At 40.4% G+C, this 22,845-nt stretch overlaps 1 protein-coding gene across 1 annotated transcript in view; it reads right to left on the minus strand.

Moving 5' to 3' along the window:
• LOC117518096 (vitellogenin-1-like) overlaps positions 1-17,943 on the minus strand; it is a 42,726-nt gene extending 24,783 nt beyond the window's left edge. The window contains exons 1-9 of the mRNA XM_034179158.1: positions 17,904-17,943; positions 16,213-16,436; positions 8,296-8,377; positions 4,413-4,430; positions 3,917-4,077; positions 3,585-3,833; positions 3,344-3,505; positions 695-858; positions 456-606 (exon numbers count right to left, since the gene is read on the minus strand). Of these exons, the coding sequence (XP_034035049.1) occupies positions 456-606; positions 695-858; positions 3,344-3,505; positions 3,585-3,833; positions 3,917-4,077; positions 4,413-4,430; positions 8,296-8,377; positions 16,213-16,436; positions 17,904-17,943 (1,251 nt within the window). The remainder of the gene's footprint in view (positions 1-455; positions 607-694; positions 859-3,343; positions 3,506-3,584; positions 3,834-3,916; positions 4,078-4,412; positions 4,431-8,295; positions 8,378-16,212; positions 16,437-17,903) is intronic.
• Between the last annotated feature and the right edge of the window lie 4,902 nt (positions 17,944-22,845).

The raw sequence follows: 22,845 nt of genomic DNA on the forward strand, positions 1-22,845 counted from the left end.
GATGTCCGAACCACCTCAGCTGGCTCCTTTCAACGTGAAGGAGCAGCGACTCTAAAATAAATAAATAATAAATAAAATACTTTGATTTAAGTGCATGAGCTAAATACATACTCCTGGCATTTTATCATAATAATTTATCTTATGAAAAGCCACTTCTAACAGGACTTTGACCTTGAAAATTGTTTCCAAGGTAAAAATTTTTGTGGAACTGGAAACTCGTGTTGGCGGAGGTTTGTGGTATATGTGCGTGGTGCTCTAGTTTTGTTTTACTTTTATTAAACCAGGGAAATCACATTGAGATTAGCATCTATTTTTTGCAAGTGAGTCCCTGGTTCAAGAGGACAACACACCACAATTGACAACAATGAACCACCCAAAAACAAAAAACAGAATCAAAACCTAATTAAACACAAGATCAATACAATTAACAAATATATTAAAATCTGATGTGATACCTGTTTCTGCATTTCACTGATCTTGATGAGTGCCACAGGCATCTGAAGCTGCTGAGAGGAGAACTCATATTTAAGAGACCCGCGGTCAACATACTGGTTCTCTTCTCTGTTTTCCACATGATCCAGAAGCTCAAGGAAAACCAAGGATTGCCTTAAAAATAAAAAGGAGAAAAACATTTATTATGTTATTTCATTTTTGTTTGAACAGTGAAACTGTTTCTGAGTATCTGGCAACATACTTGGTCTCCATCTGAGCAGCTCCATTTATGTCAGGAAATGGTGAAAAGGGAATGAGCTCGGTGACACGTGCATTCAGTATCAAAGTTGCGGCGGTATCTGGTTTCAGGACGTAGTCATACGTTGTCACACCTTCAAGGTTCTTTGCTTCATTGTTTCTCTGTTGCTGCAGGCAGTAAAGTGAAATATGTAAAGCTGCTAAGATGTTTTCTTGAATGTGCTTCACAATAAAAGCATCTAAACAGAAAAGCAGCGGCTGTGACACAAGGGACTGTTACTACTAAGAATCACACATTTACACGGGTAATGACGGAAATGTTGGATAATTCAATATTTTGGACTAAAATAAAACTTTGATATACTCAAAGTTTTGTTTTGTTGTTTTTTGTGTAAGTCTGTCTTGTGTCCCTTAAAATTAAATTTCTCCTATAAATGCCTTTTATTTATTATTTAAAAAAAGATAAAGAAATCACTGTCATTGCTAAAAGTAAAATGATGTATTTACATAGTTTTACATATGATGGCAACATGAACAGGAGCAAGCCGAGATTTCTGACATGCCCAAATCCAGATCCAGATCACTGCCAAAATTTAGTGCAGTCTTCCATGCCCTAATATCTATCTGTGGTGCAAATTTGTTGAGAATCCATGAAGTAGTTTTGACGTAATCCTTCAAAGCCTATATACAGGGAAATCCTGATCCAAAATTCAGACCTGGATCCGGATCACCTCCAAAATTTCATAAAGTCTTCCATAGCCTGATATCTATCTGTGGTGAACCTGCTAACAGACAGAGAAATAAATACACACCGGTGATTTTATTACATCCTTGTCAGATGTAATAAAAAGGCCATAAAGCACCTAAAAGGCCAAAAGGCTACAACCCCTGGCAAAAATTATGGAATCACCGGCCTCGGAGGATGTTCATTCTGTTGTTTAGTTTTGTAGAAAAAAAGCAGATCACAGACTTGACACAAAACTAAAGTCATTTCAAATGGCAACTTTCTGTCTTTAAGAAACACTATAAGAAATCAAGAAAAAAAGATTGTGGCAGTCAGTAACGGTTACTTTTTTAGACCAAGAAGAGGAAAAAAATATGGACTCACTCAATTCTGAGGAATAAATTATGGAATCACCCTGTAAATTTCCATCCCCAAAACTAACACCTGCATCAAATCACATCTGCTCGTTGACATTAACCCTATGTCATGAAATTGACCCTATGTGTCTTTTTGCAAGGAATGTTTTCACAGTTTTTGCTCTATGGCAAGATGCATTATCTTCTTGAAAAATTATTTCATCATCCTTAAACATCAGAAAAGTGTCCAAAATATCAACGTAAACTTGTGCATTTATTGATCATGTAATGACAGCCATCTCCCCAGTGCCTTTACATGACATGCAGCCCCATATCATCAATGACTGTGGAAATTTACATGTTGTCTTCAGGCAGTCATCTTTATAAATCTCATTGGAACGGCACCAAACAAAAGTTCCAGCATCATCACCTTGCCCAGTGCAGATTCGAGATTCATCACTGAATATGACTTTCATCCAGTCATCCACAGTCCACGATTGCTTTTCTTTAGCCCATTGTAACCTTGTTTTTTTCTGTTTAGGTGTTAATGATGGCTTTCGTTTAGCTTTTCTGTATGTAAATCCCATTTTCTTTAGGCGGTTTCTTACAGTTCGGTCACAGACGTTGACTCCAGTTTCCTCCCATTCGTTCCTCATTTGTTTTGTTGTGCATTTTCGATTTTTGAGACATATTGCTTTAAGTTTTCTGTCTTGACGCTTTGATGTCTTCCTTGGTCTACCAGTATGTTTGCCTTTAACAACCTTCCCATGTTGTTTGTATTTGGTCCAGAGTTTAGACACAGCTGACTGTGAACAACCAACATCTTTTGCAACATTGCGTGATGATTTACCCTCTTTTAAGAGTTTGATAATCCTCTCCTTTGTTTCAACTGACATCTCTCGTGTTGGAGCCATGATTCATGTCAGTCCACTTGGTGCAACAGCTCTCCAAGGTGTGATCACTCCTTTTTAGATGCAGACTAACAAGCAGATGTGATTTGATGCAGGTGTTAGTTTTGGGGATGAAAATTTACAGGGTGATTCCATAATTTATTCCTCAGAATTGAGTGAGTCCATATTTTTTTTCCTCTGCTTGGTCTAAAAAAGTAACCGTTACTGACTGCCACAATCTTTTTTCTTGATTTCTTATAGTGTTTCTTAAAGCCAGAAAGTTGCCATTTGAAATGACTTTAGTTTTGTGTCATGTCTGTGATCTGCTTTTTTTCTACAAAATTAAACAACTGAATGAACATCCTCCGAGGCCGGTGATTCTATAATTTTTGCCAGGGGTTGTATTACATTTGCACAAGTCTAGTTTTGGTGATGTTCAAGATAGAATATCTTATAAATAATTTTGATTTGTACTAAGTTGCTTTTCAGAGCTTCTCATGGTCCCACTGGCTCAAATTGTAATCAATAGCTATCTAAATTTAATGAACCATGTTAGTTGATGCACTTTGACATGGTTGGCTGATCTTGGTTGAAACATTGTGGACACTGGGCCGAAAACACAATCCTGGGGAAACACTGCGTTGCAAATAGACTTACATGGCACAAACTGGATTTCAACTTACATGTTGCTTTGTTGGATATTTTTCCATGTATGATAACCCAAAGTCCTTCTTGATCTTCTGAAGGCATTTGTTCAGGTTCTTGGTCTTTCTCAGCTCCATGTAGCCTTCCTCTTCATGTTCACTGATGACATAGATGGTTTCACACATGCCCTGAGTCCCTTCCTACAAAAAGCATTCATCTTTTTGGGTTAATCAAGTTTGAAATGGGGATAAGTGATAAATATACTAACGTGTGACTAACCTCTTCCATCTCATACAAAGATTTCTCTTTGATTTGAAGCTGAAGGATGCTCAGGATACCTCTGTAAATATTCATCACCATTGGTGAGACTTTCTCCGGGGCCAGCAGTTTTGTCACAATACCGTTGACATATTCAAACTTAATCGGAATCGTGAGATCAGATGTGAGTTCTGAGGGAAATTCGGCCGGTTGGTTTAAAGAACCCTTTGACCGAATTCCAATGTACTCAAACAGCTGAGGTTCTACTAGCTGTAGTGTAGAAATGAAACAAAATTAACAATGCAATTCTCATTTACTTATTGACAACTTGCCTGCCTGCACAGGATCTTTACCTGCAGCACATATGTAGCCTCCTGCTGGAGTGTTATGTGAACTTTGCTGCTGATGTTGAGCCCAGCTTTTGCCAAACCCTCCTCTGGCAAACCACCCAGGAGCACTGCCTCATACTTATACACATAGGTCTTATCAAGAGGAAAGCCAGGAGGTGGAGGAGCTGCTTATTTCAGAGGAATACGTTACACATCATGTAATGTATAATGTATTAATTATCGTTTATTTCAGGGGTGGCCAAGTTCGGTCCTCGAGAGCTACCTTCCTGACACTCTTAGTTGTCTCCCTGCTCCAACACACCTGAATCCTATGAAAGACTCGTTAGCAGACTTTTAATGAGCCTTTCATTGGATTCAGGTGTGTTGGAGCAGGGACACAACGAAGTGTGTCAGGAAGGTAGTTCTTGAGGACTGAACTTGGCCACCCCTGGTTTATTTGGAATAAATATATCATAAATGGATTGCAAGAATGAGAATCATAAAACTGGAAGAAACCTACCAGAGATATGCTGACCAGCTAAACGAAAATAAAAGAGAAAATAGTATTATAACTCATGAATGAACAAACTACCACACCGTTTGAAAAGCTTGAATGAGACATTCTTGGGGAAAGAGATGGTTTGTGTCTTTGTAAAACAAATCTCAAAATGTGTTCTTTTTACTCATAACTGATGATAATACTGTGCATCTGGAAAATACTCACTGCTCTTCACTTTTTTCACATTTTGTTATGTTACGGCTTTATTCCAAAATGTAGTAAATCAATTTTTTCCTCGGAATTCTACAATACTCCACAATGTCAATAGAAAAAAGGTTGTTTTTGATTTTTTTTTTTTGCAAGAAATCACATGTACTTGAGTATTCACAGCCTTTGCCATGAAACTCAGAATTGAGCTCAGGTACATCCTGTTTCCACTGATCATCCTTGAAATGTTTCTACAGCTTAATTGGAGTCCACCTGGAGTAAATTCAGTTGATTGGACATGATTTGGAAAAACACACACCTGTCTATATATAAGGTCCCACAGTTGACAGTGCATGTTAGAGCACAAACCAAGCATGAAGTCAAAGGAATTGTCTGTAGACCTCTGACACATGATTGTCTTGAGGCACAAATCTGGGGAAGGGTACAGAAACATTTCTGCTGCTTTGAAGGTCCCAATGAGCACAGAGGCCTCCATCATCTGTAAATGGAAGAAGTTCGGATCCACCAGGACTCTTCCTAGAACTGCAGTCTAAACTGAGCGATCGGGGGAGAAGGGCCTTAGTCAGGGAGGTGACCAAGAACCCGGTGGTCACTCTATCAGAGCTTCAGCATTCCTCTGTGGAGAGAAAAGAACCTTCCAGAAGGACAACCATCTCTGCAGCAATCCACCAATCAGGACTGTATGGTAGAGTGGCCAGACAGAAGCCACTCCTTTGTAAAAGCCACATGGCAACCCACCTGGAGTTTGCCAAAAAGACACCTGAAGGACTCTCAGACCATGAGAAACAAAATTCTTCAGTCTGATGAGAAAGACTGACCTCTTTGACATGAATGCCAGGCATCATATTTGGAAAAAACCAGGCACCATCCCTACAGTGGCAACACCAGGCTGTGGGGATGTTTTTCAGCAGCAGGAACTGGGAGACCAGTCAGGATTGAGGGAAAGATGAATGCAGCAATGTACAGAGACATCCTGGATGAAAACCTGCTCCACAGCATTCTTGACCTCAGATTGGGACGAAGGTTCATCTTTCAGCAGGACAATGACCCTAAGCACACAGCCAAGATATCAAAGGAGTGACTTCAGGACAACTCTATGAGTGTCCTTGAGTGACCCAGCCAGAGCCCACACCTGAATCTGATTGAACATCTCTGGAGAGATCTGAAAATGGCTGTGCACTGACGCTCCCCATCCAACCTGATGGAGCTTGAGAGGTGCTGCAAAGACGAATGGGCAAAACTGCCCAACGATACAATTGTATGCAAACGTTTGGGCACCCCTGATCATTTTCATGATTTTCCATTATAAATCATTGGTTGTCTGGATCAGAAATTTCAGTTAAATATATCATATAGCAGATGAACACACTGATCGTTGACAAGTGAAATGAAGTTTCTAGTATTAACAGAAATTATGCAATAATTATTTAAACAAAATTAGGCATGTGCATAAATGTGGGCACCCTTGTCATTTTATTGATTTGAATGCATTTACCACTAACTATTGGAACACAAAATTGGTTTGGTAAGCTCACTGACCCTTGACCTCCTTACACAGGTGAATCCAATCACGAGAAAGGGTATTTAAAGTGGACATTTGCAAATGTTTCCCCTCTTTGCATCTCTTCTAATGAGTGGCAACATGGGAGCCTCTAAACAACTCTCAAATGACCTGAAAACAAAGATTAAGATTGTTTAACATCATGGTTTAGGGGAAGGATACAAAAAGCTATCTCAGAGATTTCAGCTGTCAGTTTCCACTGTGAAGAACATAGTGAGGAAATGGAAGACCGCAGGCACAGTAGTAGTTAAGGCCTGAAGTGTAAGGCCAAGAAAAATCTCAGATAAGCTGAAGCGAAGGAAGGTGAGAACAGTCATAGTCAACCCACAGACCTGCTCCAAAGACCTACAGAATGATCTTGCTGCAGATAGTGTCTCTGTGCATTGTTCAACTATACAGCGCACTTTGCACAAAGAGATGCTGTATGATGCTGTAATGCAGAGGAAGCCTTTTCTGTATACACGCCACAAACAGAGTCACTTGAGGTATGCTAAAGCACATTTGGACAAGCCAGCTTCATTTTGGAATAAGGTGCTGTGGACTGATGAACCTAAAATTGAGTTATTTGGACATAAGGGGCGGTATGCATGGCTGAAAAAGAACACAGCATTCCAAGAAAAACACTTGCTACCTACAGTAAAATTTGGAGGTGGTTCCATCATGCTGTGTGGCTGTGTGGCCAGTGCAGGTACTGGGAATCTTGTTAAAGTTGAGGGTCACATGGATTCCAGTCAATATCAGCAGATTCTTGAGAACAATGTTCAGTGACAAAGTTGAAGTTGTGTTGGGGCTGGATCTTTCAACAAGACAACCCTAAACACTGCTCAAAATCTACTAAGGCATTCGTGCAGAGGAACAAGTACAACGTTCTGCAATAGTCATCTCAGTCCCCAGCCATGAATATTATTGAAAATCTGTGGTGTGATTTTAAGCAGGCTGTCCAAGCTCAGAAACCAACAAACCTGAGATGTTTTGTAAAGAAGAATGGTCCAAAATACCTTCAACCAGAATCCAGACTCTGGAAGCTATAGGAAGTGTTTAGAGGCTGTTATTTCTGCAAAAGGAGGATCTACTAAATAGTCATGTTTTTTTTTTGTTTTGTTTTTTTTGAGGTGCCAAAATTTATGCACCTGTCTAATTTTATTTACAAAATTATTGCACACTTTCTATAAATCCTATAAAGTTCCTTTCACTTCTCAAATATAACTGTATTTGCCTGCTATGTGATATATTTAACTGAAATTGCTGAGCCAAACAACCAATGACTTGTGGCATCATATTCAAGAAGACTTCAGACTGTAATTGCTGCCAAAGGTGCATCAACAAAGTATTGAGCAAAGGGTGTGAGTACATGTACATGTGATTTCTTTAATAAATTTGCAAAAAATTCAAAAAAGCTTTTTTCATGTTGTCATCCCTGGATGTTGTGAGTAGAATTTTGAGGGAAAAAAATAATTTACTCCATTTTGGAATAAGATCTTTTTACTCCACATTGAAATAAGGCATTAAAAAAAGTGGAAAAACTGACGTGCTGTGAATGCTTTCCACATGAACTGCATTTTCTCTAATTTGGGATGCAATAATAAAACTACTTCTTTGATGATGCTGATATTGATATTAAAGTTCAGGATATCGGCTCAATGTCAATCTGATAACCAATATTAATCATATACAAACCTTTTTAAAAACAAATGTAGATTTTCTATATTGTGCTATAACCATACACACCAAAAACCTCAGTGTTCAAAAGAGCCGCTTCTGGTTTGTAATGTAATGTAACTGATATTTTAACCGATATTTCCAAACCTGGCTTGATGATCTGTTGTGTATTGTCTAAATCATAACACACATTCATCAGAAACAAATGTGAATTTTGCACTTTTACAGAGTGTTATATCAAGTTCAGTAACAGTAATAGGCCTTATACTATATTATCATTGATTGTATGTTATTTTATAGGACTATATTTCCTCACTGCACCATTAGTTTAACACTGCAAACGTTACAGTCTCAGATAGTAATCAAAACATTGATGAATGAAGAAAAACTTTTATAGTAATCAAAACTGCATTATTAAAATGTAACACACAAAACTCAGAGGAACATTGTACTTACCCACGAGGGCCAGATTCAGGGCAAGTGCAATCACCCACATGACTGAGGAGGCTGCCATCTGCAGTCTGCAGTCACACGCAGCCTTTTAAAGGAAACATTCTGCTGACAACACATCGAGGCTTGACGTGAACCATACATGCTATTTGATAAAACGTGAAGAACTAGATTGTAATTTCACCTTTCTGATTTGAGCAAACATGATTTGCCTTATGCAAGGAAGCTGCATGTCACTGTTTAGTAAGTTAGGGTCACCTCACCCTGCTTGGGTCAAACATGCCAAGTCCAATTTGAACATCAAGGTTATGATGTTTGATGAATCTTAAAATTTATTTTGCAACTTGTTACAAGGAATTCTTTTATCTACCAACAGCTATTTTTCTGACTATATACAACCCCTGGCAAAAATTATGGAATCACCAGCCTCGGAGGATGTTCATTCAGTTGTTTAATTTTGTAGAAAAAAAGCAGATCACAGACATGACACAAAACTAAAGTCATTTCAAATGGCAACTTTCTGGCTTTAAGAAACACTATAAGAAATCAAGAAAAAAAGATTGTGGCAGTCAGTAATGGTTACTTTTTTAGACCAAGCAGAGGAAAAAAATATGGAATCACTCAATTCTGAGGAAAAAAATTATGGAATCACCCTGTAAATTTTCATCCCCCAAATTAACACCTGCATCAAATCAGATCTGCTCGTTGACATTGACCCTATACCATGACATTGACCCTATGTGTCTTTTTGCAAGGAATGTTTTTGCAGTTTTTGCTCTATGGCAAGATGCATTATCATCTTGAAAAATGATTTCATCATCCCCAAACATCCTTTCAATTGTCCAAAATATCAACATAAACTTGTGCATTTATTGATGATGTAATGACAGCCATCTCCCCAGTGCCTTTACATGACATGCAGCCCCATATCATCAATGACTGTGGAAATTTACATGTTCTCTTCAGGCAGTCATCTTTATAAATCTCATTGGAACGGCACCAAACAAAAGTTCCAGCATCATCACCTTGCCCAATGCAGATTCGAGATTCATCACTGAATATGACTTTCATCCAGTCATCCACAGTCCACAACTGCTTTTCCTTAGCCCATTGCAACCTTGTTTTTTTCTGTTTAGGTGTTAATGATGCCTTTCGGTTAGCTTTTCCGTATGTAAATCCCATTTCCTTTACGCGGTTTCTTACAGTTCGGTCACAGACGTTGACTCCAGTTTCCTCCCATTCGTTCCTCATTTGTTTTGTTGTACATTTTTCGTTTTTTGAGACATATTGCTTTAAGTTTTCTGTCTTGATGCTTTGATGTCTTCCTTGGTCTACCAGTATGTTTGCCTTTAACAACCTTCCCATGTTGTTTGTATTTGGTCCAGAGTTTAGACACAGCTGACTGTGAACAACCAACATCTTTTGCAACATTGCGTGATGATTTACTCTCTTTTAAGAGTTTGATAATCCTCTCCTTTGTTTCAACTGACATCTCTCGTATTGGAGCCATGATTCATGTCAGTCCACTTGGTGCAACAGCTCTCCAAGGTGTGTTCACTCCTTTTTAGATGCAGACTAACGAGCAGATCTGACATGATGCAGGTGTTAGTTTTGGGGATGAAAATTTACAGGGTGATTCCATAATTTTTTCCTCAGAATTGAGTGATTCCATATTTTTTTCCTCTGCTTGGTCTAAAAAAGTAACCGTTACTGACTGCTACAATCTTTTTTTCTTGATTTCTTATAGTGTTTCTTAAAGCCAGAAAGTTGCCATTTGAAATGACTTTAGTTTTGTGTCATGTCTGTGATCTGCTTTTTTTCTACAAAATTAAACAACTGAATGAACATCCTCCGAGGCCGGTGATTCCATAATTTTTCCAGGGGTTGTATATATCTTTTGCTCATGTAGTCCGGTATATACATATAGGGACTGTGACAATTTTTGTAATTTTGCATCTGTACGCCATCACAATGGAGTTGGAATGAAAAATTGAAGATGTGCTTGTAGTGTAGACATTCAGCTTTAATTCAAGGTTTAACTGTTGTGTGAGCCGCCAGAAGAGGAGGTACTGCTGGCCCACCACTAGAGGGCGTCCTGCCTGAAGTGCGGGCTTCGGGCACGAGAGGGCGCTGCCGCCATGGACACAGCCGGGAGTGACAGCTGTCACTCATTAATTCCTGACAGCTGTCACTCATTCTGCATAATCTCACTCCATAAAACCCAGACGTCATCGCCACCTCATCGCCGAGATATCGTACTTCTATGAAGGTAATATTCTCTGCCAGCATTCAGTGATTTCCAGAGCTATTGTGTTGCAGCTGTCAACCAGAGGACCGGCGTGGGTCATGACTTTTTCGTCCTTCGTCTCGTCATATAAGTGGTTAAACAGACGCTGCACGAGTGTGTGTTAAAGGTGGAGGTGGCATTCCCACCGTTGTTGTTACGGGGTGTACACACACCCACACTTGACTGTCTTTGTTCTTCGCCAGCAGTACCAGATCCAACAGTCGGGGACGGTGATCACCTGGGAATTCGGGACTTGGCGGCTCCAGTATTCACCAGGTTCGGTGGCGGCGGAAATCGTGTGGTTCTGGCTCTTCTCAGGACAGACGTCTTCTATCCTCGAGCCTGCCCACACGTCACCTTTGTGGATTGACTGTTATCATATTCTGAGATTGTCTGTGTATTCGTTGTGCACCTTCACAACATTAAATTGTTACTTTTTGGCTCATCTATTGACCTTTCATTTGCGCCCCCTGTTGTGGGTCCGTGTCACTACACTTTCACAACATTAACAGGTTGTTTAACAAAAACGTATATTATAATAGCCAAGTTATATTATAATAGCCAAGTGTGTGTGTGTGTGCGTGTGGGTAGGTGGGTGGGTGCGTGCGTGCGTGCGTGTGTGTGTATACGTGGTGTGTATGGCTTCAATCACACAAAAACTGGAGAGAGCTGACATTTGCCATTTGGCATGCTTAAGGATGAACTCTGCGAATACAGAAAGTTGATAGGGCAAATATTGGAGAAATTAGCAATTTTACCAATAAACAATGGGAGTTCGGGGTTTTGAGGTTTTAAATGTTGTTATTGTGGTTTATGTTAGTTTAACAGTGTTGTTAGTGTGATTGATTTATTGTGTATCATTTTGTAGCTCAATTTGTTTAGCCAGTTTAGATAAGTCTCATGTTGTTATTACCATGAGTGACTTATGTTTGATGTTGGTACCATGACTGAAATGTTTAGTGGTTTTAATGTCTTCCGCGATTGTCTTTGTTTGTCAGACTAAAACCACCTCCTTACTGTGTGTGTGCTGCTAACTACTTTCTGTACTCATGCAATTCCAGTAGGGGGTGGTAAGTCATCTTTATATTAAAAGCATGAGTGTGGTGACTGTTTTTTAAATTCAACGTAAGTACATAATGTAATTGTAAATACGTTAAAAATAACTGGATGATACAAGCAAATGAAAACACATTTCCATTGTGGTCCATTTAAAAATGAAATGACAAAATAGAAGTAGAAATAAAATAATAACAGTGTATATGATAAGAACCTAAACAATTTATGAATACATTAAGACAGTAAATTAACATTAAAAATTACTTAATTAACAGGAAGTAAAAGGGTTGAAAAAAAAACTGTTGAGGTTTAAGGTTCTAAAAGCATTCTGGACTCACATGCCATTCCAACTCATTATACAAGCTTTGCTTATTTTATTACCACAAAAATGTCAACTCCCTATTTTATAAACACTACCCAGTCTAGAGGCTGTGGAACCCCACGGGCAACATGTTACTACTTCATTAACTATTTAGGCATTACAACCATTTTTTACACAGTCCCTACATTTTCAAATCACTGAATATGTCTTGGCTCTCATTTACAACCAATCATTAAGAAGTAAATTTGTCTAGAGTAGGCAGTTCTCAAGGAGGAGACTAGTGATGGAAGCTATGTTCCATAAAAATAACAACACAAGTGCACATGAGCGCGACAATCATAGGACAACACTTGTCTCATGCATATTGGAATCTCATCAGTGATTGATATATATATATATATATATATATATATATATATATATATATATATATATATAGTAAGTCCCTTCAGCTGCTCCCTTGTTTGCACTCGGGGTCGCCACAGCAAATCCAAGGTGGATCTGCATGTTGAATTGGCACAGGTTTTACGCCGGATGCCCTTCCTGACGCAACTTCACTTCACATGGAGAAATGTGGTAGAGGTGGGATTTGAACCTGGAGCCTTCTGCACTGAAACCAAGCACACTAACCACTTGGCCACCACCCCTGCTCTAGTGAAATTATATAGTTTTGCATGCATTTTGAGCTTTTGAGCTGGAGTCCATCAGCTATATGTGGCAGTGATCATGCTTAAGCACTGCTGGCATGTTTGTGGGAAATAATTGTTTTGAAATCAAGTTACAGTACCTGATGATGCAACATGCAAAAGTTGCACTATGCATAGTTTCTCCAATCACATTCACAGAAGCCTATACATATGCCTTCTTCAGAGTTGTCATGGTTGTCTTGGTGGGTTCCCTCAAGAGCCTCCTTCTTGCACAGCCTCTCAGTTTTTGAGAACTGCTCACTCCAGACAGATTTTCCATACAGTACCTGAATGTTTGAATTTCTTAACGACTGATGTAATTGAAGACTGAGACATATTCAGGGACTTGGGAACGGTCATTATTCATTTCTTTACTTGCCTCAAGAGAAATGGTTGTAAAAGTGATGACTTCTCGGAACAATAATCCTGGTATTTATGGTGTTCGCCTACTTGCTTATGGCCTCTGAAAATGGACAGACTGTTTATAGAATGGCTGTAATTCTATAATGCTTTATGCAATATTTTGATTAGATCCGATGAATTAAAGCTGAAAGTATGTACAATACTAATGCATCTTGATTGTTTCATATAAACTCCAGGATGGTAGTGCACAGAGGCAAAAGTACACAAATTGTGTTACTGTCCAAATACTTGTCCAAAGACTTGATTCTAGTAGTTGCCATTTCCTCTTTTGATATAAGAATAAGAGGATGTGAATAAATAGCAAATGAGTTAGCCAAAGACAAAAAAACAAAGGAGAAATACAAATAAAACAAGGAAAGAAGTTTAAAGTTTTCGTTTGTTCAAGATTATACAACCTGAATGTATTTCTTTAATATTTCTGTAATGCTTCATATTCATGGGTAATATCCTGAAAGTGTCTAATTGTATATTTTCAATTTATATATATATATAACATATCACTGTTAATGACATATGCAAATAGAGTTTCAAAGTTCACACCAGGACATAATGACAGTGGTTGTTTGCTCACTTTATTTGATGTGGTCAGTGTGACTACTGATGACCTGACATTTCAACACATTTGATTTGGCAGTTTTCAAATGGGATGCTGAAACTGAAATGACTATTGAACTCAAGGCTGAGAAAATTAACAAATATCACAGACAGATAGACAGATAGATTTCTACCCCGGTTCTTTTTGTAATTTACTGCCCCTTACCAAAAACCAAACCATTATTTTCCTCATTTTGAGTTTATTTATGGTCATGACAAAAAACAGGCCTGTGTCCTTCACAGACAGCATCCATCTTGTGAAGGCCACGACTGTAGCTTGTACAACACTTTAATAAGGAATTAGCACAGATATTATCTAACAATAGACGACTGAGATGATGGCCATTTGTCCTGCATGACAAAGGCATCAGTTATTATACGAGGTCTGTTAGAAAAGTATCGTACCTTTTAATTTTTTTCAAAAACTATATGGATTTGATTCATATGTTTTTACGTCAGCCAAGCTTGAACCTTCGTGCGCATGCGTGAGTTTTTCCACGCCTGTCGGTTGCGTCATTCGCCTGTGGGCAGGCTTTGAGTGAGCACTGCTCCACCCCTCTCGTCGTTGTTTCATTGCGAGGAAATGGCGGAATGATTTGGGCTTTTTTTCCATCAGAATTTTTTCAGAAACTGTTAGAGACAGGCAGCTGGAAACCATTAGAAAAATTTATCTGGCTTTCGGTGAAAATTTTACGGGCTTCACAGAGAATAAGGAGTGTTACTACAGCTTTAAGGACGGCTCACAATGGCGCGCGGCACGCCGCGCTCCGAGTCACCATCAAGAGGCAGAAACCACCACGCGCGTCACGACCGATTCGCTGATGAAGCGAGACAAAGGAACACCTCCGTTTCGGAGTGGAGGAGGACAAGTTGGGACATGCCTATCTCGGCTTTCAGTGCTTACCAGTCGAGTGAGTATAAGAGAAACTGTGGAGAGCTAGGCATGTCCCAACTTGTCCTTTAACACTCCGAAACGGAGGTGTTCCTTTGTCTCGCTTCATCAGCGAATCGGTCGTGACGCGCGAAGCCTCCGCGCGGCTTTCCATGACAAAATCTCTTGTTAAAAGTGAAATCTGCTGGAAAATGGCTGATGTCCAGCTCTTGTGATAACCAGAGAAATTGCACACGATGGTCCCAGATCCACACAGCGATCCGTTTAGAAATGATGTGGTGGTTTCTGCCTCTTGATGGTGGCTCGGAGCGCGGCACGCCGTGCACCATTGTGGGCCGTCCTTAAAGCTGTAGTAACACTCCTTATTCTCTGTGAAGCCCGTAAAAGCCAGATAAATTTTTCGAATGGTTTCCAGCTGCCTGTCTCTAACAGTTTCTGAAAAAATTCTGATGGAAAAAAAGCCCAAATCATTCCGCCATTTCCTCGCAATGAAACAACGACGAGAGGGGTGGAGCAGTGCTCACTCAAAGCCTGCTCACAGGCGAATGACGCAACCGACAGGCGTGGAAAAATTCACGCATGCGCAGGAAGGTTCAAGCTTGGCTGACGTAAAAACATATGAATCAAATCCATATAGTTTTTGAAAAAAATTTAAAGGTATGATACGTTTCTAGCAGACCTCGTACATCACAGTGACAAAGTTAAAAACGTTGGGGTACTTTTGAGCCCACACTGTCCTTTGATCTACACATTAGAGAAATCACTATCACCTCCATAATATTGTGAAGATTTGACCTATTCTATATACTAAAAGTCTAGTTGCCTCTGTGTACATGTATGCGTGCATGGGTGTGTGCGTGCGTGCGTGTACCTTCAATCACAGAGAAACTGGGGAGAGCCGACGTTTGCCGTTTGGTATGCTACTTGTATTTTGAGTATTTTGAGTCAAGGATGAACGTCACGAAAACGGAAAGTTAATAGGACTACAATTTGGTGAGAAATTAGGGATATTAAGCAAAAAAAAGTGAACAATGGATGTTGATACCACCATTAATCAGTCCCTGGTCCCAGACAAGCTCTGGCCAAAGGAAATATCTCAATCTTGCCAGTTGTAAAACATGACATCAACTAGATTAGATTAGATACAACTTTACTGATCCCTTGGGAAGACTCCTTCAGGGAAATTGAAGTTCCAGCAGCATTGCATAGCAGCACACGGTAAGAAGCACACAGAGTAACAAAAGTGAAAGTAAAAAAGAAAAACAGTTTGCACTATAAATACACAATATAAATAGCAGACATTCTGATCAGTAGTAGTTTACTGGCTTCTACTGTTCCTCTCAATCCCGGCCTCTGTCTTCCTGGCACTCCTCCCCCCGAGTGAGGAGTTGTACAGTCTGATGGCCTGAGAGACAAAGGTGTTTTTCAGTCTGTTGGTCCTGCATTCGGAAAGGAGCAGTCTGTGGCTGAAGAGGCTCCTCTGGTTGCTGATAACGGTGTGCAGACAGAGGGTGACTGGCATCGTCCATAATGTCCAGCAGTTTGTCCAGTGTTCTCTGCCATGTCACCAGAGAGTCCAGCTTCATGCCAACCACAGAGCTAGCCTGCCTAATCAGTTTGTCCAGTCTGGAAGTGTCCTTCTTTGATGTGCTGCTCCCCAGACCTTCCTCATGTTATTTTGTAGCAGCTTGTGCTCCATCTTTCTCCTGTAGCTGTCCTTGGCTTCCCTCATGCAGAGTTTGACCTCCTGCCGTGCTGTCTTCATTGCCTCCATGTCTCTGCTCCTGAAGGCGGCTTTCCTCCTATTGAGGACAGCTTTGACTTCATGTGTTACCAATGGTTTGTTGGTAGAGTAACAACGGACAGTCTTGGTTGGGCAGACCACATCTGCACAGAAGTTAAGATAATCTAAGATACACTAAATGTGCCAATTAACAAATACAATTATTCACAAACTTTCTCATTTTAATTTCCTGCACTTGCAGTTAAAATCAGTATAGAAACTTTGCATAATTTATTGCCACCATTTATTACCACCACCTATTTTATAAACACTACCCAATCTAGAGCCCATGGGTCACCACGGGCAACGCGCTAGTTCTGTATATGGCTAATGCAGAGAAAATGATTCATGTCTTTGTCTCTTCTAGACTGGACCATTGTTATGGTCCATTCTGTGGTTTATCGCAGTCCAGCAATAGACGTCTCCAACTGGTTTATGAAACGTTTATGAATTGGATTACATCTGTTCAGTGGTGGGCACAGCTAACCAAAAATGTAGCTGTTAACCAAAGTTAACTTTTATAATGCAAAACCGATAAAATAATTAGCGGAACTTACAGCTAACCACTAACTTTTAGTGTTGACTCAGTATGCAGTCGGCTAAGCCAGTTTCGAATTTAAGCACTGCAAGCGCTGTTGGGTAAATTCAAGGCAATCACAAACCAAAAACAAACAAAAACGCAAAGCCATAGCTTCTGTCTTTGTGCGCCTGGCACGCTGCTACAAAAAAACATAATTTATTTTCAGCATGCATCCACTCAGACAGTGGACAGGAGACATGAAGCGCAAAACACCTTTCATTCATGGTTTCATTTGAAACCAACTAATTCCGGACATTCTGTCATTTTTACAAAGTGAAAATATGATGTAATAACCTGATTTTTAGTAAATCAGTTTATTTTATTTTATTTTTTTCTTCAAGGTTTATTTTATTACAAAAAAATAAATGAGTACTAGGTGGTTAATGTTTTCTTTTTGTAAAATAACTTACATTATTTCATGGTTTAATGATAAAATATTCACTTTGGTTCATGTTGAAAAACATTGATAAATATTAAGGAATTCATAAAAATTCATAGTTCAGTTGTAAGAAAAAAAAGGTTGAATTCCAGATCCATTTAATTTTTTTATTAATCTTTTTGGTTGTGATGCTTTGAGTGCCTTACGTTAGACCGGAAGGGGAAAGAGGAAAAAAGCGGGACTTGCGATGCGGAGGAGGACGGAAGGTGTCGTGCAGGTGCAAGCAGGAGACATACGTTTTGAAGAGACTGAAAGTAATTAAAAGCAGAACTACCTTGAGCTTGGGTACCAGTTCCTCACATCCGTGGACTGCAGAGGAGTTTTCTGAATGACCCGCACCAAAAAGGAGTGAGTTTGAGCTGCAGTTCAGGACAGAGCTGAGCAGGCTAGGCTAAGCTAACACTGAAGCTAACGCTGCTGCTTTGAAATTTTACCTCGTTAAGAGTCGGGAGAAGAGACGGTGCTGTTCCCGGTGCGCATCTGAAGTAATTTACCTCGTTAAGAGCCGAACGGGAGGAGAGACGGTGTTGTTGCCAGTGAAACCACTCTCACCTGCGTGGAGGATCAGGGAAAGGAGTTTCTGCATGCACATAGTCACTCTATGGGTCTTGAAGACGAGGATTTGCTCCAGACTGGTAGGATTATTGTTTTCCAAAGGGTTCTTCAGTGGATATGAGCTCCAATGCGCGCCAACAGTCCTAATTCGCAAGCTTGCATAAAACACTCAGAGTGCACTCTTAAGGCTTTATTTAATAGCGTCAAACCATTATTTCATATTTCAATTTAAATGTGTGTTTACCCTATTCTTTCCTTTAATTAATACAAAAAAGACAATCCTAAAACTGCATTTATTGTATGTGTTTATTATTCCTTTGGTTTCAGCAGTACATTCTAGAGATACTATTCCTGAGTTACCTGGTAAGTTACTGTATTCAATTACTTATTCCCTGATTTATTATTTCTGGGAGAAGCCCTTATTATTAGTTGTGTAAGTGAGAGTCATAATTAACCCTAGACAAAAGTTATTTATACATCGGAATGTCTCTTACCATAGAAGTCAAGGAAAAGGGGTGTACAATAAGAAATTACTCCCTTACTATAACGAGCCGGGTGGTAAAAGGGTTACATTTTTGGGGGCTCGTCCGGGATGTTTTGTTGATGTATGTTTTATTGATGTATGTTTTGTTGATGTGTTTATTAAGCTGCTTGTGATATTGTTGAATTTTTTTTTTTTTTTTTTTTGACTTTGCTGTGAAATTTGAATTTTGGAATTTTTTTTTTCTCCTGGTTGACAGAATGGAGGAAGTAGAGATAAAAGCTTGGTGTAAGACACATCAGTTAGACCCTGCTCATGCTATCGTCTTAAGCGGTGTTAATGTCTCAGATGATGTCCTCCGTGAAGTTCTTAGCTCAGTTAAAATTCTTGGGAAGACTAAAATAGTTGACAAACGTCCAGACTTGACTTCCAAGACTGATTTTGTACTAGTCCGAACTTTAGCTAATGTGACTGAACAGACCTTACCTGACCAAGTTGGCCTTCCGGGTGAAGTTGGTCCCTGGCCTGTCCACATCATTCTATCAGCGACTGAAGAGCAAGAGGATTTTCAAGCAAAGTTCCTGTCATTCCTTGAGCATGAGGGCTAGAGTATGTCTGATGTTGAAGGACTGTTAAACCCCTCCTCCCTTGACATAAATAATGCTCTCATCAATGCCATTAGTTTACTTGTTGACAAATGCAATACCACGCCTGGTGATATTCAAAGTTATAGGAAGCTCAGAATGTTTTCTGGTGTGCATCCAACCCCTAGTGGTGAAGAGGAGCATGATGCATGGGCAGAGCAAACTATGCATATGTTGGAAGAATGGCAATGCAGTGACAGTGTAAAGAAACAGAGTTGTCGAGAGTCGTAAAGGTCCAGCTGCTGACATAATAAGATTCCTCAGAGCACAAAATCCCAATGCTACTGCAAATGACTATATGCAAGCACTTGAAACAGCTTTTGGGACTACTGAAACATCATCTGATCTTGTCAAGTTTCGACACACATTTCAGAGTGAAGGTGAAAAACTGTCCACGTACCTGCTACTAAAACTGATCCTGAAGTTGAAAGACTCAAGAGAGAACTCAGTGAGATCAAAGCTGAAATGAACAATCGTAAAGTTGCGACTGTTGCAACAGCAGGTGCTCAAATCAAAACAACAGGTCCCAAACTTGACAATGCAAGCAGAAACAAATACAAAAGAAACATGACTTCTCAAAGATCAAAGAACCACACAGATAAATCTGGGATTTTTTGTTATAGATGTGGAGAAGATGGACATTACATGAGAGAGTGTGATGGAGTTGAGAACCTTCAGAGAGTCAATAAGCGGCTCATCAAACTCACAAAGAAATCGGGAAACTACCACGGGGCCCAGTAAAGGAACGGCCTGGTGTCCCGGAGGTAAAGACACGTTCCAAGAGCATCAAAACAGAGAAAGTAGTGAAAGACACTATTCCAGAAGGCTTAGTTGGCCCTAGCTCTGCTGTATCAGTCCAGATTGAAGGCATTTACACAAAAGCCATACTCGACACTGGCTCTCAAGTCATTCTACTCTACAGATCCTTTTACGACAGATACTTGAAACATCTGCCATTGACACCTATCAGTACTGTACAGATATGGGGTCTTAGTCCTGCTGATTACCAGTACGATGGCTATTTGTCAGTCAAGCTGGAGTTCAGGGAAGCTGATGTTGGCGTGACGGAGACCATTGATGCACTTGTACTCGTCTGTCCTGATCCAGTTTTAAAGATAATGCAGCTATACTTGTTGGCACAAATACGCCAACAGTGAGACGACTCATAAAAAGTTACAAAGACAAAGAGGGAGAATACAACCAAACAGTAAAACACATTCGCCCTGCTTTCCAAAAGGCTATGGCGGAAATATCAAAGACCCCACCTGAAACTGACAGCCAAATAAAAGGATCTGTGTGGTTTGCCCAACCAAAACCATTAACAATACACCCAGGTGGTGTCAAAGGCGTGCCAAAGATTCAAGGAACACCAAGTACCCAAGCCATTCTGGTGGACTTACCTGACGATCTTACAGAGGAATAAAGGTTCCCAGATCAGCTCCTGGTAAGACCCGAATTGCAGTCGGCCAATGTTGTGAGCTCCAGAAGAATTACTGTCGTTGTCAGTAACAGCTCATCTAAAGATATCCTGTTGACCAGAGGTATGCCAATTGCCCACTTGTTTCCAGTTGACGTACTTCCCACACCCCCTATGAACAAAGAGACTGATTTCGAGTCCTCAAAGAAACTCACCTCATCGTCTTTCGACTTTGGAACTTCTCCTGTTCCTAAGGAGTGGAAAGAGAGACTTGTGAGTAAGATGCTTGAACGCAGAAATGTTTTCTCAACTCAGGATTTTGATGTGGGCTGCAGTGAAAGCATGAAACATGAAGTCAAAACGACAGATGACAAGCCATTCCGAGAGAGATCACGTCGCTTACCACCAGCTGATCTCGAAGCGCTCAGAGAACATCTGTCAGAGCTTAAAGCAGCCGGCGTAATCACTGAGTCACTCAGTCCGTATGCATCCCCTATAGTGGTTGTGCGAAAGAGAAATGGCAAGATCCGGATGTGTGTGGACTATCGTACGCTCAACAGGCGCACTGTCCCTGATCAATACACAGTGCCTAAGATTGAGGATGCCCTGACATGTCTGAATGGAATCAAGTGGTTTAGTGTCCTAGATCTCAGAAGTGGATACTACCAGGTGCCCATGAGTGAATCAGATAAAGAAAAGACCGCCTTTATATGTCCTCTTGGGTTTTATCAGTTCGACAGAATGCCACAAGGTGTGTCAGGCACTCCTGCAACTTTCCAGCGACTCATGGAAAAAACTATTGGAGACATGAATTTGTTGGAAGTGCTTGTCTGTCTAGATGATCTCATCGTCTTTGGTACAACACTCGAAGAGCACGAAAAACGACTGCTGAAAGTACTTGACCGCCTACAAGAGGAGGGGCTCAAGCTGTCGTTAGACAAATGTCAGTTTTGTCAGCCATCAGTGTCATATATTGGTCATATCGTGTCACAAGAAGGAGTGTCTACAGATCCAAAGAAAACAGAAGCAGTCACTACATGGCCCAGACCAACCACTGTAACTGCATTGAGCTCTTTCCTTGGATTCTGCGGGTATTACAGGCGTTTTGTCAGAGATTATGCCAAAGTCGCATTCCCCCTGACCCAACTTTTGTCTGGTTACCCACCACATGCAAAAAGATCCAGGAGAAAGCAAGATCAGGTCTATTTCAACCCGTCAGAGCCATTTGGTCCACGGTGGGATGAAAAATGTGAGTGCTTTCAAGGAGCATAGACTCACCAGTGCTCCAGTACTAGCCTTTGCAAACCCACAGTTACCCTATGTGCTACACGTTGATGCATGCAGTGAAGGACTTGGTGGAGTTTTATACCAAGACCAAGGTGAAGGGCTAAGACCAGTCGCTTTCATCAGTCGCAGCCTAACTCCATCCGAACATCACTATCCTGCTCACAAGTTGGAATATCTTGCATTAAAGTGGGCCATAGTTGACAAACTACATGACTATCTGTATGGGGCAAAGTTTGAAGTCAGAACAGACAACAACCCTTTGACCTATGTGTTGACGTCCGCCAAGTTAGACGCAACAGGCCACCGTTGGCTTGCTGCCCTGTCAACATACGATTTCAGTCTCAAATACAGATCCGGAGTCCAAAACATTGATGCAGACGCCCTTTCAAGGCGCCCCCACACTGACCAAAGTCAAGAAAAACGATGGACAGATATCTCTGCAGATGGTGTCAGAGCTATGTGTCAAGTATCCAGAGTGACCCAGAAAAATGCTTGTCATGAAACAGCAATTGATCACTTAGGATTGTCCATACCCAAAGCGTACTGTAATCTCTCCACACTCAGTCTCAAGGGGATGCCAGTCCTAAGTCTCTTTGAAATCTCAAAAGCACAACAAGAGGATCCAGCACTAAATGAAATTTGGAGAGCACTAAAGCAGAGTGATACAAATCAAGTCAAGTCGAGAAACCTTACAAGCTCATTGCTACTAAGAGAGGTTGAAAGACTGAAGCTACAAGAGGATGTCATGTATCGCGTCACATTTCCCCCTGGTCAAAACTGCCGTTCGCAGCTAGTTTTGCCAGAAAAATTCCGAACAACAGTCATGCAATCCCTTCATGATGACTCTGGTCATTTAGGCATTGAAAAGACCTATGGACTCATCAAAGGTTCTATTGGCCTAAGATGAAATCAGATGTTGAAGAACACTGCAGAAATTGTGCAAGGTGCATAAAGAGAAAAACACTTCCTAAAAGAGTAGCTCCCCTGTTTCACATGCAAAGTGATGGCCCAATGGATCTAGTATGTATGGATTTTTTTGTCGATCGAGCCAGATCGTGGTCACACAGAGAACGTCTTGGTCATTACTGATCACTACACCCGATATGCACA

The sequence above is a fragment of the Thalassophryne amazonica genome, chromosome 10 (assembly GCF_902500255.1).
Source record: "Thalassophryne amazonica chromosome 10, fThaAma1.1, whole genome shotgun sequence".
Taxonomy (NCBI): domain Eukaryota; kingdom Metazoa; phylum Chordata; class Actinopteri; order Batrachoidiformes; family Batrachoididae; genus Thalassophryne; species Thalassophryne amazonica.